At 54.8% G+C, this 13,306-nt stretch overlaps 1 protein-coding gene across 4 annotated transcripts; it reads left to right on the top strand.

Annotated features, from left to right (window-relative positions):
• Positions 1-542: 542 nt before the first annotated feature.
• Positions 543-12,628, top strand: Sipa1 (signal-induced proliferation-associated 1). 4 transcript variants are annotated; one of them, XM_063268239.1, is made up of 17 exons: positions 572-644; positions 2,475-2,505; positions 2,998-3,801; positions 4,362-4,489; positions 4,575-4,751; positions 7,417-7,591; positions 7,985-8,088; positions 8,347-8,504; positions 8,610-9,219; positions 9,491-9,765; positions 10,892-11,110; positions 11,200-11,311; positions 11,395-11,503; positions 11,590-11,691; positions 11,782-11,836; positions 12,092-12,170; positions 12,244-12,624. In XM_063268239.1, the coding sequence occupies exons 3-17, from the start codon at positions 3,129-3,131 to the stop codon at positions 12,388-12,390; spliced, it is 3,123 nt and encodes a 1,040-aa protein (XP_063124309.1). In that variant the 5' UTR covers positions 572-644; positions 2,475-2,505; positions 2,998-3,128; the 3' UTR covers positions 12,391-12,624. The 4 variants fall into 4 exon arrangements, 3 of the variants coding, with proteins under 3 accessions (NP_001004089.2, XP_063124309.1, XP_063124306.1); XM_063268236.1 differs by having other exon boundaries at positions 2,443-2,505; NM_001004089.2 differs by lacking the exon at positions 2,475-2,505 and having other exon boundaries at positions 563-644; positions 12,244-12,628.
• Positions 12,629-13,306: the final 678 nt, after the last annotated feature.

Raw genomic sequence — 13,306 nt, 5'->3', positions numbered from 1 at the left:
TGTGCCCTAGTGGCTCACACATTCATCAGCCTTGATCTTGACCAAAGATTATTCAACCTCGTTTGTCCCAAGCCTAAAGAGAATGACACCTATATAGAGAAGGCTCTATTTTCTTTTTGAGACGTCTTACTGTGAACTTCCTATGTAGATCAGGCTGGCCTTGAACTCAGATTCACTTGCCTCTGCCTCCAGATTGCTGGATTTAATGATGTTCACCCCTACATAAATGATAGCCTTGTAGACCGGTTATCTTGGCCCTAACACCTGTGTCTGCCGGGCCACAGTAGGACACTAGGTGGCCTCTAAAACTCCAATTAGTCTGGAAGGCAGGTACTTTTGTTTCCATTTCTCCATGAGGTTACTGACTGGGCTAGGGCTGGGAGTTAAAACTGCTGGAGGCTGGGACAGAGAACTTCAGGCTGTCCAGAGAACTTCAAGCTGTCCAGGGCTGCCTAGGTTCCTGCCGGAGGTCCCCACCCACTGTGCTTCCCGCCTTAGACAGCTCCCGGGTAGTCCCGCCCCTCTACCATGTACCGCCTCCATCCTGGCCCCGCCCCCAGGCAGAGCGGAGGCGCCGGGAGCGGTGTGAGCAGGCAGCGGGACCCTGGTGCGGAAGGCAGGAGCGGCCAGCGAGAGCACGAGAGGTACTCGTGGGATTAGGGATCGGGAGGCACCAGGCTCGGGCTGAATACCCAACAAAGTAGCCTGGACGTGAACCCTTGTAGTGTGGGGAGGAACGGGACTATTGGCTGCTTTCACTACCCGCACCCCACCCAACCTCCTGCCCCAGTCCAGCCCCAAGTCAGCACGTCCAGTGTTCTGTCTCCGGCTGGCAGCTCCCACTCCCTCCTCTGTGTGAGCAGATTCATAACTCCACTGAGTGGATTCATTGGTTCTGGGCCTTTCTCAGCAGTGCTGGCAACTTCTCCTGCTGCTGAGTGTGTGGGGCTCCCCCTATTAGGGGCTCTCCTCTCCCAGTGTGACCTCTTTCCCAGCCTTTGCAGTCCTGGGTCTGGCCTGGGAGGAAACATCTGTAACACTCCCTGGCAACAGAAATAGGGTCATGACCTCCAGATGTGCTGGGAAGCATCCAGCGCCTCCTCCTGGGGCAGCCAGGCCTTCCGGATCTGTGGGGGCGGGGCACCCCCCTTTCCCCCCCAGTGACACAGGCTGCAAGGAATGTCCTGGCCTCAATGGACCTTGTGTGAAGATGTGGGATGGGGGGCAGAGCCCAAGTACACCCCTTAAGGCAGGGCCAGAACAAGAGGCAGCTCCTGAGCTGGGCTACACACATTCCCAGAGCCCAGCTCACAGTGAAGGGCCCTCACAGACCCCTCTTGTTTCTCTCACTCTCCTTCCCACACTGTGGTCTAAGTCCAAGCCCACATGTGCTCACAGCTTGGTCCATGGACCTGGGGTCCGCATAGTTCATGGACATAGTTGGCTTCACCCTTTCAGTTTCTAAGCAGTCTTCAAAGAAAGCAAGAAGTACGCATCAGAGCTTATCCTAGGAGAAAGTAAGACAGGAAGATCCTGAGGTGGAGGTCTATTCTTGCTTGGTTCTGAAGGCCCAGCTGAGGGGTACCGTGGAACTGTTCCCTATCCCCTTCTAGCCTAGCCACACTTGATGCCACTGGGTGACATATCAAACCGTACCAACAGAGGCCTGCACCTGCAGTGAGGCTCCCATGCCCCTGCCCCAACTGTTGACTCCATCCATCGTTCACCCAAGGTGGTCTTGGCGGCCTCACACCTTCTGCACCTGCCTAGTCTAGCTTCACCACATTTCCACACTTAGTAGGTCCCTGGGGCCGTGGGTGTTTCAGCCTCACATCCTGTGAGACCTTGAGCCTCTCCCCTCTTCCCTCACAAGGCTGCCTTACTCCTACGCACACAGAAGCAGAGTAGACAGGTACAGTTCTGCCAAACCCAGAAGCAGCGATTCTCAACCTGTGGGTCGAGCAGCCCTTTCACAGCGGTCATATTTATAATTCTTAACAGTAGCAAAATTACAGTTATGAATAGCAGTGAAAATAATTTTATGGCTGTGAGGTCACCACGGCATGAGGAACTCTATTAAAAAGTCACAGTATTAGAAAGGTGGAGAACCACTGCCTTAGCAACTCAGAGCCAAGGTTCAAATTCTAGTTTGAACATGGAGCTAATTCAGGCAAGCTCATCTTAACTGGGCTTCATTTTGACCTTCTAGCCCACTGGGTTCAAACCTCCCTTCCATACATGTGAGGCTAGCAAGACACATCCACAGGGATCCTGTTGGGATTAGCCTCTCTCACCCCCAGAAGAGAGGCAGCATTAGTCCTGTCCTGTAGACTTAGGTGTCTTGGGCCCCATGACTGAGCTGTTGTGACCCTAGCACCTTCCTCAGGATATAGGAGCCAAGCAGGGGGCTGGGCTGAGTTGGGGCCACTTCCTGTGTTATAGGAAGTCCTCTCACCACTGCCTCTGTCCCGCAGCAGCTGCCCCAGGAACCCCTGTGTCCTTGAGGTATTAAGGCTGCGGGAGTGAGGGCATTGAGTCTAGGCCTTGGGTGCTCAGCTCCTTAGGGACCCTGGAGGAAGTGGGAGGTACCAGGGAGGAAGGTCTCTGGGGACAGGACGTCCTCCCTTTGTCAAGTGGGCAAGACCCAGACACCAGTGGCTGCTTTGATTTCCGTCCCAGTGGAAACTGTCTGTCCAAACTTTGGTGGCAACTCTCACTTTGGGCCTAGTTCCACAGCCAAGGTGTACAGGGGAGAACTAGGAGGCCTAGGTGCCCACTAGGCCCAGTCACTAGGATCCCCCAGAGGCAAAGCATCACAGCTTAGCCCTCAGCCTTGACCAGGGCTAAGGCTAGGAGGGGGCTGGAAACTTCAGCCCCAGGCAGACAAGGAAGTGGCCAGGAAAGCGGAAGCAGCTTTGATGGTCCGGGAGGGGGCCGGAAGCCAAATGGGGTGGTGGAAGACTGGGCTGGGGGCCTGAGTTCCTGTTTTCTCCCCAGGCCCATCTAAGCAGCCCCCTCCTCCTGCAGTGCAGGAACCACTGAAACCTCAGCCTTCTGGCTGGGCACCAAGGACCCGTGCCCACCAATGCGGCCCGGCCCCCAGAGAGTCAGGCCCACAGAGCACGCCCATGTGGGCCGGCGGTGTGGGGAGCCCTCGGCGGGGCATGGCCCCTGCACCTACCGATGACCTCTTTGCCCGTAAGCTGCGCCAACCCGCCCGGCCCCCACTGACACCACATACTTTTGAGCCAAGGCCAGCTCGGGGGCCACTCCTGCGCAGTGGCAGTGATGCTGGTGAAGTCCGGCCTCCTACACCAGCCAGCCCCCGTGCCCGTGCCCACAGCCATGAGGATACCAGCCGCCCTGCTGCAACCCCTACTCGGCTCTTCACTGACCCACTGGCACTACTGGGGTTGCCAGCTGAGGAGCCAGAGCCCACCTTCCCACCAGTGCTAGAACCCCGATGGTTTGCTCACTACGATGTGCAGAGCTTGCTCTTTGACTGGGCTCCACGACCTCGGGCGACAGGCAGCCATACCGAGTCTAACTCTGGGACTCTGGCCTTAGCTGAGGACCAGACTACCACCTCAGATCTACTGCTCGGGGCACCTGGCTTTGTGAGCGAGCTTGGTGGGGAGGGTGAGCTAGGGCTGGGTGGACCAATATCCCCACCTGTGCCCCCTGCACTGCCTAATGCGTCTGTGTCAGTCCTGGAGGAGCCACAGACCCGGACCACAGCTTACAGCCTGGAGCACGCAGATCTGGGTGCAGGCTACTACCGCAAGTACTTCTATGGCAAAGGTAAGGGGTCAGGCGAGCCTGGGAGAGGCAGGAGAGGGTGTGGGGTCAGAGGTCCCTGTGGTCTATGCTATGTACGGTGGGAGGCTCATGGACAGTCCTTTCCCTGTAAAAAGGAGCAGGAGCTGAATTGGGCTCTGTTGGCTCAACTCTAACCACCTCTTTAAGGCCACGCCTTGGTGTCACACCTGAAGTCAGGGAGTGGCCTTCCATCTGGCTCATCTTCGTAGCCCTCCAGGAGGCCAGTGAGCGATTTCCTATTTCCATATCCGTGTGGCGAAACCCTGTTCTCATCATTAGCAGGAAAAGAAGCTTCCGTGTCTTGAAAGGGAGAACATAACCTTTGGTGGCGCCAGGGCCATTTAACCTAGGAGTGCTTAGGCATTTGTTCCCAGAGCCTGGGACTAGGTGTAATGTGGGTGGGACTGCAGACCGAGGTTGGAGTGAACATCTCCCAGGTTCGGCTTGGAGAGAGAGACTCTAGGGCGGTGGGCGTGGTCGAGAAGGGATAGGATGGTCTGTGGATTTGACCGATAGGCCACCTCCCAAACCCCCTACCTCAGAACACCAGAACTTCTTTGGGCTGGATGAGGCGCTGGGTCCGGTGGCAGTGAGCCTACGACGGGAGGAGAAAGAGGGCAGCGGAGGGGGCACCCTACACAGTTATCGGGTCATCGTACGGACCACGCAGGTGGGCTGGGATTACAGGCTCTGGAGGCGGGTTCCCTCGACCACAGCCTATACAAAAACTGAATGTCCCTACATCCCATCCTTAGCTCCGGACTCTCCGTGGCACCATCTCGGAGGATGCACTGCCTCCCGGCCCCCCGAGGGGCCTATCTCCGAGGAAGCTTCTGGAACACGTGGCTCCACGGCTGAGCCCAACCTGCCTGCGCCTGGGTTCAGCCTCTCCCAAGGTGCCCCGCACGCTGCTTACTCTAGATGAGCAAGTGGTGAGTGCCTGGGAGGAAGGAAGGAGGGCTCAGCTTCCCAGGGAGATGGGTCTGAACTTCCGTCTCCCTAACTAGCTCCCAGCTCCCTAATCCTGACCTGATCTGACAGGACCTAAGGAGAGCTGATCCACCTCCAGCACTTCAGAGAGAGGGATCCAAGGTCACGGAGACTTGTTTGATCAAGGAAGGCTTGTAAAGCAGCCACAGCATGTTAGGAATGCAGAATCTGGGTCTGCAGCCTTGGCTTACTTAGGCTCTGCATTAATGAACAAACCTACCTAAGGCAATTCTTAGGCACCTTTACAATACTGACTGACCCTGTTCAGCTGCAGATCCCTCACCAGCTTTGGCCTTTTTTCCCCCTTCCCCCAGCCCGTTTGGTCTTCTCCCCGGAAGGGAAGCTTCCCAGAGCTTCCTGTTTCACTTCAGGACACAGAAGCTAGTTGGAAGTCCTGTACCTTGTGCTGAAAGTTGCCCACTGGCTCTCTTCTGTGTTGCTTATTACAGTGGTCATTGAACAAATACATCTCATACCTTCACGGTATCAGACCCTAGAGCAGATGCTGGGGCAGCTCCTCCCTGAGTATGGGCAAGAGGGCTCCTGATGAAATACAGGAGCCAGCAGGGTTCAGTGACAGGAGAACACCGGGTCCCTAGAGACCACACAGATGGTACTGACAGCAACTAGTTTCACACTGAAAAACATAAGCCCTCAGACCAGCTTTAGAGGGTTGAAGAGGTTTTTTCTGAGCAGAAGACTCCACTGTGATGGTTTAGCGGTCTCTGAATGTCACGTGATATTTCATGTCGGTGGAGGGCTTGTGGGACTTACATGGGGAGGCTTTTTTTTTTTTTAAGTCTTGTAGAAATTGAGAGTCACAGAGGGATTCAGGACAGACTGATCTGAGGGGCACAGTGGCCCTCTTTCTCCCACACATAGGACGGAGGCTGAACAGAGTACAGGCCCAAAGCAGCTGTTATTGTTCAGAAGATTAGACACGGTGGTCGTGGTGGTTACAGGTAACTTCATGACCAACTGAAAAGTGTGGGGAAGCTTGAGACCCCCAGTTTCTCAGCCCTTGGCAGTTGTATTTTGTTGTGGGCCCAGGGACTCTGGAGGAGGGATAGAAGGCAGAGGGCAGAGACATCATAGTTGAGGGGGGTCAAGATATTGGAAAGGGCCAGGTGTAGCAGTGCATGTCTTTAGTCCTAGAACTCAGGAGGCAGAGGCAGGAGGATCTTTGTGAGTTTTAGGCCAACCTGATCTACATAGTGAGTTCCGGACACCCAGGGTTATGTAGAGAGTTTCTTTAGACTCTTGTCTTTAAAAAAAAAAAAAAATACTGGAAAGGCAGCCGGCAGCTCAGGCAGACCTGGAGTTTGGGAAGGGTTTGAGCATGAGCAAGAAGCAGCTGTGGGAAGAAGAGACAATGCAGAGGGAGCCGAGAGTTTCAGGGAAGGTGAGGTTCTTGTCATCTTCCAATACTAGGGCCAATAGTGCTAAGAGAGTGCCAAGATAAGGCCACATAAAAATGGTCTATAGGGGGAGTTGTGGGTTTTGTGGATTTTGTTGTTTGCAGCCTCTCCCCCTCCCCCACACCTCCTCTGAGGTACAGAAGCCAGGGCCTCAGAAGCCAGGGCCTTAGGCATGCTAGGCAAGCCCTCAGCCACAGAGGTTAGCTATGAAGGAGGGAGGTGAGAGCTGGGGACTGGGAGATGAGATTACTTCAATGGGGTCAGTAGGGCATATCTATCTGTAACTAGAAAACACTAGGAGAAGAAAGTGTTCAGAAAAGCCAGGGATAGTGGTGTATGCCTGTAATCCCCATAGTAGGTAGCTGAGACAGGAGGATTGCAGTGAATTCAAAGCCAGCCTGCACTACATAGCAAGACCCTGTTTCAAACAAACAAAAAATGCAGGTACATGTCTAGAATTTCAGGATTTCGGAGGTACAGGCAAGAGGATGAGTTCAAGGCCAGCCTTAGTTTTACAGTGAGTTTAAGTACTGCCTGGGCTATACCCCATCAAAAAGACAAACAGGAAGGGACAGAAATGGCTCCAAACTTCAGAGGGCTGGGTAACAGTATGTTGGAGTTGAGGGAGGGGAGCGTGTTGGGCCTTGAGCTGAGGACGTGACATGTGGCTGTCGCTGAGAGTGGAGGCACTGTGCTCGGCCGGCCGTGGTTCCCAACATTCCTGGTGCTGCAGCCTTTACCTCAGTTCCTCATGTGGTGGTGAAATTATTTTCATTGCTACTTCATAACTGTAATTCTGCTACCCTTAGGAATAGTACCATAAATATCTGATCCGTGGGATCTCTGCTGCAGGGCGACCCCTGTGAAGGGGCTGTTGGACCCTCCAAGGGGGTCACAGTCACAGGTTGAGAACCACTGGTGTATAGGGTCCTTTCTGTGAGTCATCTCTCCTGTTGCTGGAGAAGTAATTAAATCCTCCATCCCCTCCCTCTGACCTCTCTGCCCTTATGAGCACAAGAAGAGAGGCAGGCAGAACCCACTTGATGGGCAAAGACACACAAGTGACTCAGAGTTCCTACCAGGGTAGCCCAGCCCCACGACCAAAGGCCAGCTGTTCCCATTCTCCACGGCATGGTGGGGCTGGCAGGGTATTGAAGCCTTTGTCTTCTGTTGTCCATGATCCCCTCAGCTGAGTTTCCAACGCAAGGTGGGCATCCTGTACTGCCGGGCCGGCCAAGGCTCTGAGGAAGAGATGTACAACAACCAGGAAGCCGGAGCAGCCTTCATGCAGTTCCTCACCCTGCTGGGTGATGTGGTGCGACTCAAAGGCTTCGAGAATTACCGGGCCCAGCTGGATACCAAAAGTGAGGCCCCAGGGAAGGAACTGGAGGCGCAGGGTAGAACTTCACCACCACTGTTAGTCTGTGGTTGCTGGGGCTGAGGATAGGGGCTGAGCTGCCCACAGCAATCTAGCTCTCTGCTTCCCTCTAAGACTCTTATTTCTGGGTTCGTTCTATCTCAGCACCCCTATCCTGATTACCCTTCACCCTGGCGTGGTGCTGTAGACCAAAGGAGATGGGAGGGGATTTACCAAGGATGGGGCTCTTGGACTTTGTGGCCTGGACATTAGGGGACCACTTGAGGGGATTGACCACAACTAGCTGGGGCAGAGAGAGAAGTAAGTTCAGGCAAGGCGACTCATTGAAATCACCCACTCTCCTCGTGTTCTCTTTGTGTCCCCAATTGTCTGGCTATAGCGGATTCCACGGGCACACATTCACTCTATACCACCTACCAAGACCATGAGATCATGTTTCACGTGTCCACGATGCTGCCTTACACGCCTAATAACCAGCAACAGGTGTGTGAGGGATTGGGACAGGCCAAAGGCTTTCGGGAAGCCATGGAGGGTGCTACTTGAGTAGTAATATCAGAACCTTGGTATGAGCGCTGCTCAACCGAACAACCCTCCCCTCAGGCTGTACCACCTCCCCAAATACCCTCTCCTCAGGCCTTTATGAGGCACAGGTGAGGAACCATTGGTGCTTTTGCCATGCCTAAATGAGGGATTTCGGGGCACACAGCTCATCTCTTATTGCCTATCTTTAACCCTCTCTAGCTCCTGAGGAAGCGTCATATCGGCAATGATATTGTGACCATCGTGTTCCAGGAGCCGGGTAGCAAGCCCTTCTGCCCCACAACTATCCGCTCTCACTTCCAGCACGTTTTCTTGGTGGTGCGTGCGCATGCCCCCTGCACCCCACACACCTCATACAGGTGGGTGCTAGGGTAGTCTCAGGTCTCCCATGGGCACCGATTATTGGACGCATTCCCTTCCCCCTTCTGCCTCTCGTTCCCTCACTACAGCCTTCCTCCACGCAGGGTGGCAGTGAGCCGCACACAGGACACTCCTGCCTTCGGGCCGGCGCTGCCAGAAGGCGGAGGCCCCTTTGCAGCCAATGCTGATTTCCGGGCCTTTCTGTTGGCCAAGGCACTCAATGGTGAGCAAGCGGCCGGTCATGCACGCCAGTTCCACGCCATGGCTACACGCACACGTCAACAGTACCTGCAGGACCTGGCTACTAATGAAGTGACCACTACTTCGCTGGATTCGGCTTCGCGGTTTGGCCTACCATCTCTGGGGGGCAGGCGCCGGGCAACCCCTCGGAGCCCAGGCGCAGAGCTGCAGGCGGCGGGCGCGCTAATGTGGGGCGTGCGCGCGGCTCCAGGGGCGCGGGTCTCAGCGGGAGCTGAAACAGGCGGCCCAGACCACGCCGAGGTGCCATGCTTGTTGGGCATCTCAGCAGAGACCCTGGTGCTAGTGACACCTCGCGACGGCCGCGTGGTCTTCAATTGTGCCTGTCGCGATGTATTGGCCTGGACCTTCTCAGACCATCAACTTGATCTATACCACGGGCGCGGAGAGGCGATCACGCTACGACTCGATGGGGCCCCAGGGCAAGCCGTGGGCGAAGTCGTGGCACGTCTGCAGGTGAGCCAGAGTCCAAAACTAAGGCTCGAGCCTCCCCAGGTCTGGTACGCACTGTGGACACAACCTATTGGAAACTCCGTTAGGCTGCTGTAGTGGGGCGGGTGACTTCTAATCTCAGCGTCTCCAATTCGAATACACAACTATCAGGTGGGTCACTAGGGCTCCACAGACGTATTGCGTTAAGTAGATAGAGGCCGGGGCGGGGCCGGGGCGCGGCCTTTGGAAAGCCACGCCCTCAAGGGGGACCCTCTCCCCTAACCTTTCGCTGCAGCTGGTGAGCCGGGGCTGTGAGACCAGAGAACTAGCCCTGCCCAGAGATGGCCAAGGTCGCCTGGGCTTCGAGGTGGATGCAGAGGGTTTCATCACGCACGTGGAACGCTTCACGTTCGCGGAGACCACGGGGCTTCGGCCTGGAGCACGTCTGCTGCGCGTATGTGGCCAGACGCTGCCCAAGCTGGGTCCAGAAGCTGCTGCCCAGATGCTGCGCTCTGCGTCCAAGGTCTGCGTCACGGTCCTGCCCCCAGATGAGAGCGGCCGGCCGCGAAGGTCAGGGCACCAGGGGCGGAGGTCGGGGGTTTGGGAGGAGGTAGAAGAACTCAGCTGGATTCGGTATCTCCACTCATCTAGACTTGAAACTGTTTAGGCTCGTGCTTTCCCTCTCTAAAGGTCAAATAGCCCCTTCTATTATTATTTCAAGATATTAGCTCCTCCAACCCAAGTACTCACTAATTGATCACTAAACCCAGTATAGGCAAACTTCCCCCAAAAGCCCCAAATAGTAAATATTTTTAGGTTTCTGGAGCCACTACTCTGGCACAGTTACTCAACTCTTCTGTAGGAAAATGAATGAATGTGTGCCTGAGCTTCTAAAACCAGGGAGGCTGGCGTTTAGGGACTTGAAATAGATGCTCTTTATCTTGTGAAGAGGTTATTGCTGGAAAACCCGATGTAAGATCAAAAAACCTTCGAGTGGAAATACGTTATGCTCAGACTGTAATTTTTACATGTCACGAAATTACTCTATTAATATCTTTCAATTATTTAAACGTCTAAAAGCTAGGCTGGAGAGCTGGCTCAGCCACTAAGAGCATTTGCTGCTCTCAAAGAGGACCTGAGTTGGATTCCTAGCACCCACATTGTGATTCACCACAGCCTTTATGTAACCCCAGATCCAGGAGCCCCATGCCCTCTTCTGGTCTCCATAGGCAGCTGCATTCACACGTGCCTGTCCCCTCCCCACATGAATACACATTTTAAGACATCCAAAAACTATTCTTAGCAGATAGGAGTTTCGAAAGCTGGTGTGTGTGCTAATAAAAAGAGACGCATAGACTGGATTTGGCTCCAGGCAGTGCACTGTGGATGCCAATCAGTTTACATTACACTGTTTAAACTCTCACAGCCTACAATAAAGTAAGTACTGTTATGTATGTTTGATAAAAAACACAGGCAGAGTGGCCAGCCTGGGATACATGGGGGACAGCCATGGACACAAGGTTAGCAGCGATATTTGACTGCTCCGGAGTCTGGAGAGGGCTCTGTATCAGACAAACGCTGATAGGATGCCTGGAGCTCCCTTCCTTTTGGGAGCCTCTGGCAGTAGCTGGTCTGGGGTGCATGCTGTGGAGGGGACGGAGGGTCCTACCTGATGCTGCCTCACCCCATCCTCCAGGAGCTTTTCCGAGCTGTACACGCTGTCTCTGAAGGAACCCAGCCGCCGTGCGGCCCCAGAGCCAGAACAAGATGAGACTGAGAAGCTGGTCACCTTGCCCGCTGCAAAGCAGCTGCTACATTTTTGCCTGAAGGACGGTGGTAGTCCTCCGGGGCCTGGGGATCTCACTGAGGAGAGGACAGAGTTCCTGCACAGCCACAACTCCCTGTCACCTCGCAGGTACACCCTCTGGGTCAGCCTTTTAGGACTTGGAAGCACAGCTCTAGGAAAGCAGCTCACAGCTCTTAGCCGCCCCCTACCCTCCTTAGCTCCATGTCCGATGAGGCTCCAGTCCTGCCCAACACCACTCCAGACCTCCTCCTCGTCACCGCTGTCACCACATTGGCACCCGGTACTGACAGAGAGACGCCCCCTTCCCAGGTAAGCAGAAACAAGGTCTCTGGAGATTCACTGCAGAGAGGTGACATTGGATGTTACTGCCTTGCCCTCACTTATGCCCCCAGGACCAGTCGGGAAGCTCCAGTAGTCATGAAGACACCAGTGACTCGGCACCAGAATTGAGGGCCTCCATCCTGCCCAGAACCTTGTCTCTTCGGAATTCCATCAGTAAAAGTGAGTCTGGAGCCACGGGGGATGGGGCAGGAGGAGAAGACAGACAGCTCTAGCCCCGCCCCCTAAGCCTTTCTCCTTTATTGCAGTTATGTCAGAAGCCGGCAGCGAGACCCTGGAGGATGAGTGGCAGTCCATCTCAGAGATCGCCTCCACTTGCAACACAATTCTGGAGTCACTGTCCCGGGAGGGTGAGGCCACTAAGGCCCAGGGGAGAGAAGCCAGAGGGATGTTTATCCCTTTCAGACCTGCTCACAGTCTGTCTCCCCCCCACCCCATAGGACAGCCCATCCTAGAGAGTGGAGACCCCAAGGAAACTTCAAAGTGTAATTCTGAGTAAGGTTTCTGCCCTTGCACACCCCTTCACACATGTGTGTGTGTGTGTGTGTGTGTGCGTGTGTGCACGCGCGTGTGTGTGCCCGCGCGCATGTGTGTGCCCTTCCCTGCCTGCCCGTGGGAGTTGAATGTTATCTAGGCTCTGCTTCCGGAGATTCCTAAATCTCAGAAGACAGGGTTGGTTGGGTTCATTATCAGTCAGGAGTGTCTAGGAGCCTGCACTGCTTCCGCTGAGTTCTGACCCCGTGTCCTCAGGCCAGAACCTGGGAGCCTGTCAGAAAAGGTCTCTCACCTAGAGTCCATGCTGAGGAAGCTCCAGGAGGACCTGCAGAGGGTGAGGAGAGAGCCTGACAGGGAAGCACAGGGCTACCCCTGGAAAGGGTTCTGACTACCATTCCTCAACCTAGGAGAAGGCGGACAGGGCAGCCCTGGAGGAAGAGGTTCGGAGCCTCAGACACAACAACCAGAGGCTGCTGGCGGAGTCAGAGAGTGCCGCCACCCGCCTGCTCCTGGCCTCTAAGCAGCTGGGTTCACCCACTACTGACCTTGCCTGAGTTCCAGCCTGGACCTGCTTGGGACTGCCTGGCCCCTCAGAGCAGCTGGGTCATACTAGTGACCTTCCTCAGGACGTCTCCCCTGCGCTGAGGCGCATCTAAGCACTGCCCCCGCTTTCAGGCCCATTTGGTGGCTGATACCTGTCCCTGTTTGTAAATATTCTGTAAAGAAAAGGGGACATCAGAGTTTAAAAAACAAAAAAACAGAAAACAAAAAAAACACAAAAACCCTGAGCAACTCTATTTGTGTTTGTGTGTTCAAGATACACAGGAGGGGGAGTCACCCCCCTCCCCAAGGTCACATGAAGTTCCTAGGAGCAGTAAGGGCAGGTCCCAGGAACATTGACTTAGAGCAAGTCTGGCACCAGGCACAGGGTGTAGGGCTCTGAGGATAGAACCCCTTGGTGTCTCTTCATATTGGGTCCTCTTGGGAGGCAGGTGGCCATACTTCATGCCTGTCTGTTTTAGAGCAGGAGTGGCCTTCAGAACAGGCCAAGGAAGGGATGGATTCTGGCCATGCAGTATGGAGTCCCCAAATCAGCCTCACTGAGCTGAGCTTTCCAGCATCATGGACTCTACCACTGGATCACCTCTTACAGGCCCTGGTGCCTCATCAGCCTCTGCTCAGGGCTTCCTCTGAACCCCAGACCCTGAGGGAGGACAGGATAAGTGTGGCTGGGTCACGGTGGGGGACATGAGAACAAGGTAGCCTCTGAGGAGGTTTAATAGGACTGAGTTTTGAAAGTTGAGTTCACCAGCAGATGTCTCAGGTATCCCAGGAAGACCACTCTAGGGGCCACTGGGCTGAAATTAGGGTACACAAAGAAATCCAGGGTTAAAGAGACTTGAACTGAGTCAAAAAGGGTCATGGAAGGTACACTAGGGATCTCGAATCAGCAGGATCTCCATGTGACCT

The sequence above is a fragment of the Rattus norvegicus genome, chromosome 1, assembly GCF_036323735.1.
Source record: "Rattus norvegicus strain BN/NHsdMcwi chromosome 1, GRCr8, whole genome shotgun sequence".
In the NCBI taxonomy this organism is placed as follows: Eukaryota; Metazoa; Chordata; class Mammalia; order Rodentia; family Muridae; genus Rattus; species Rattus norvegicus.
Note: the sequence above shows the minus strand (reverse complement) of the source record. Positions and strands in the feature narration are given on the sequence as shown.

Excerpts from the sequence above, each read along its gene's own strand:
- Sipa1 (NM_001004089.2), top strand. The coding sequence starts at position 3,129 with ATGTGGGCCGGCGGTGTGGGGAGCCCTCGGCGGGGCATGGCCCCTGCA. Across the intron at positions 8,089-8,346 it reads CGCCTAATAACCAGCAACAG|CTCCTGAGGAAGCGTCATAT; the intron begins GTGTGTGAGGGA and ends AACCCTCTCTAG. Across the intron at positions 11,692-11,781 it reads GGAGTCACTGTCCCGGGAGG|GACAGCCCATCCTAGAGAGT; the intron begins GTGAGGCCACTA and ends CCCACCCCATAG.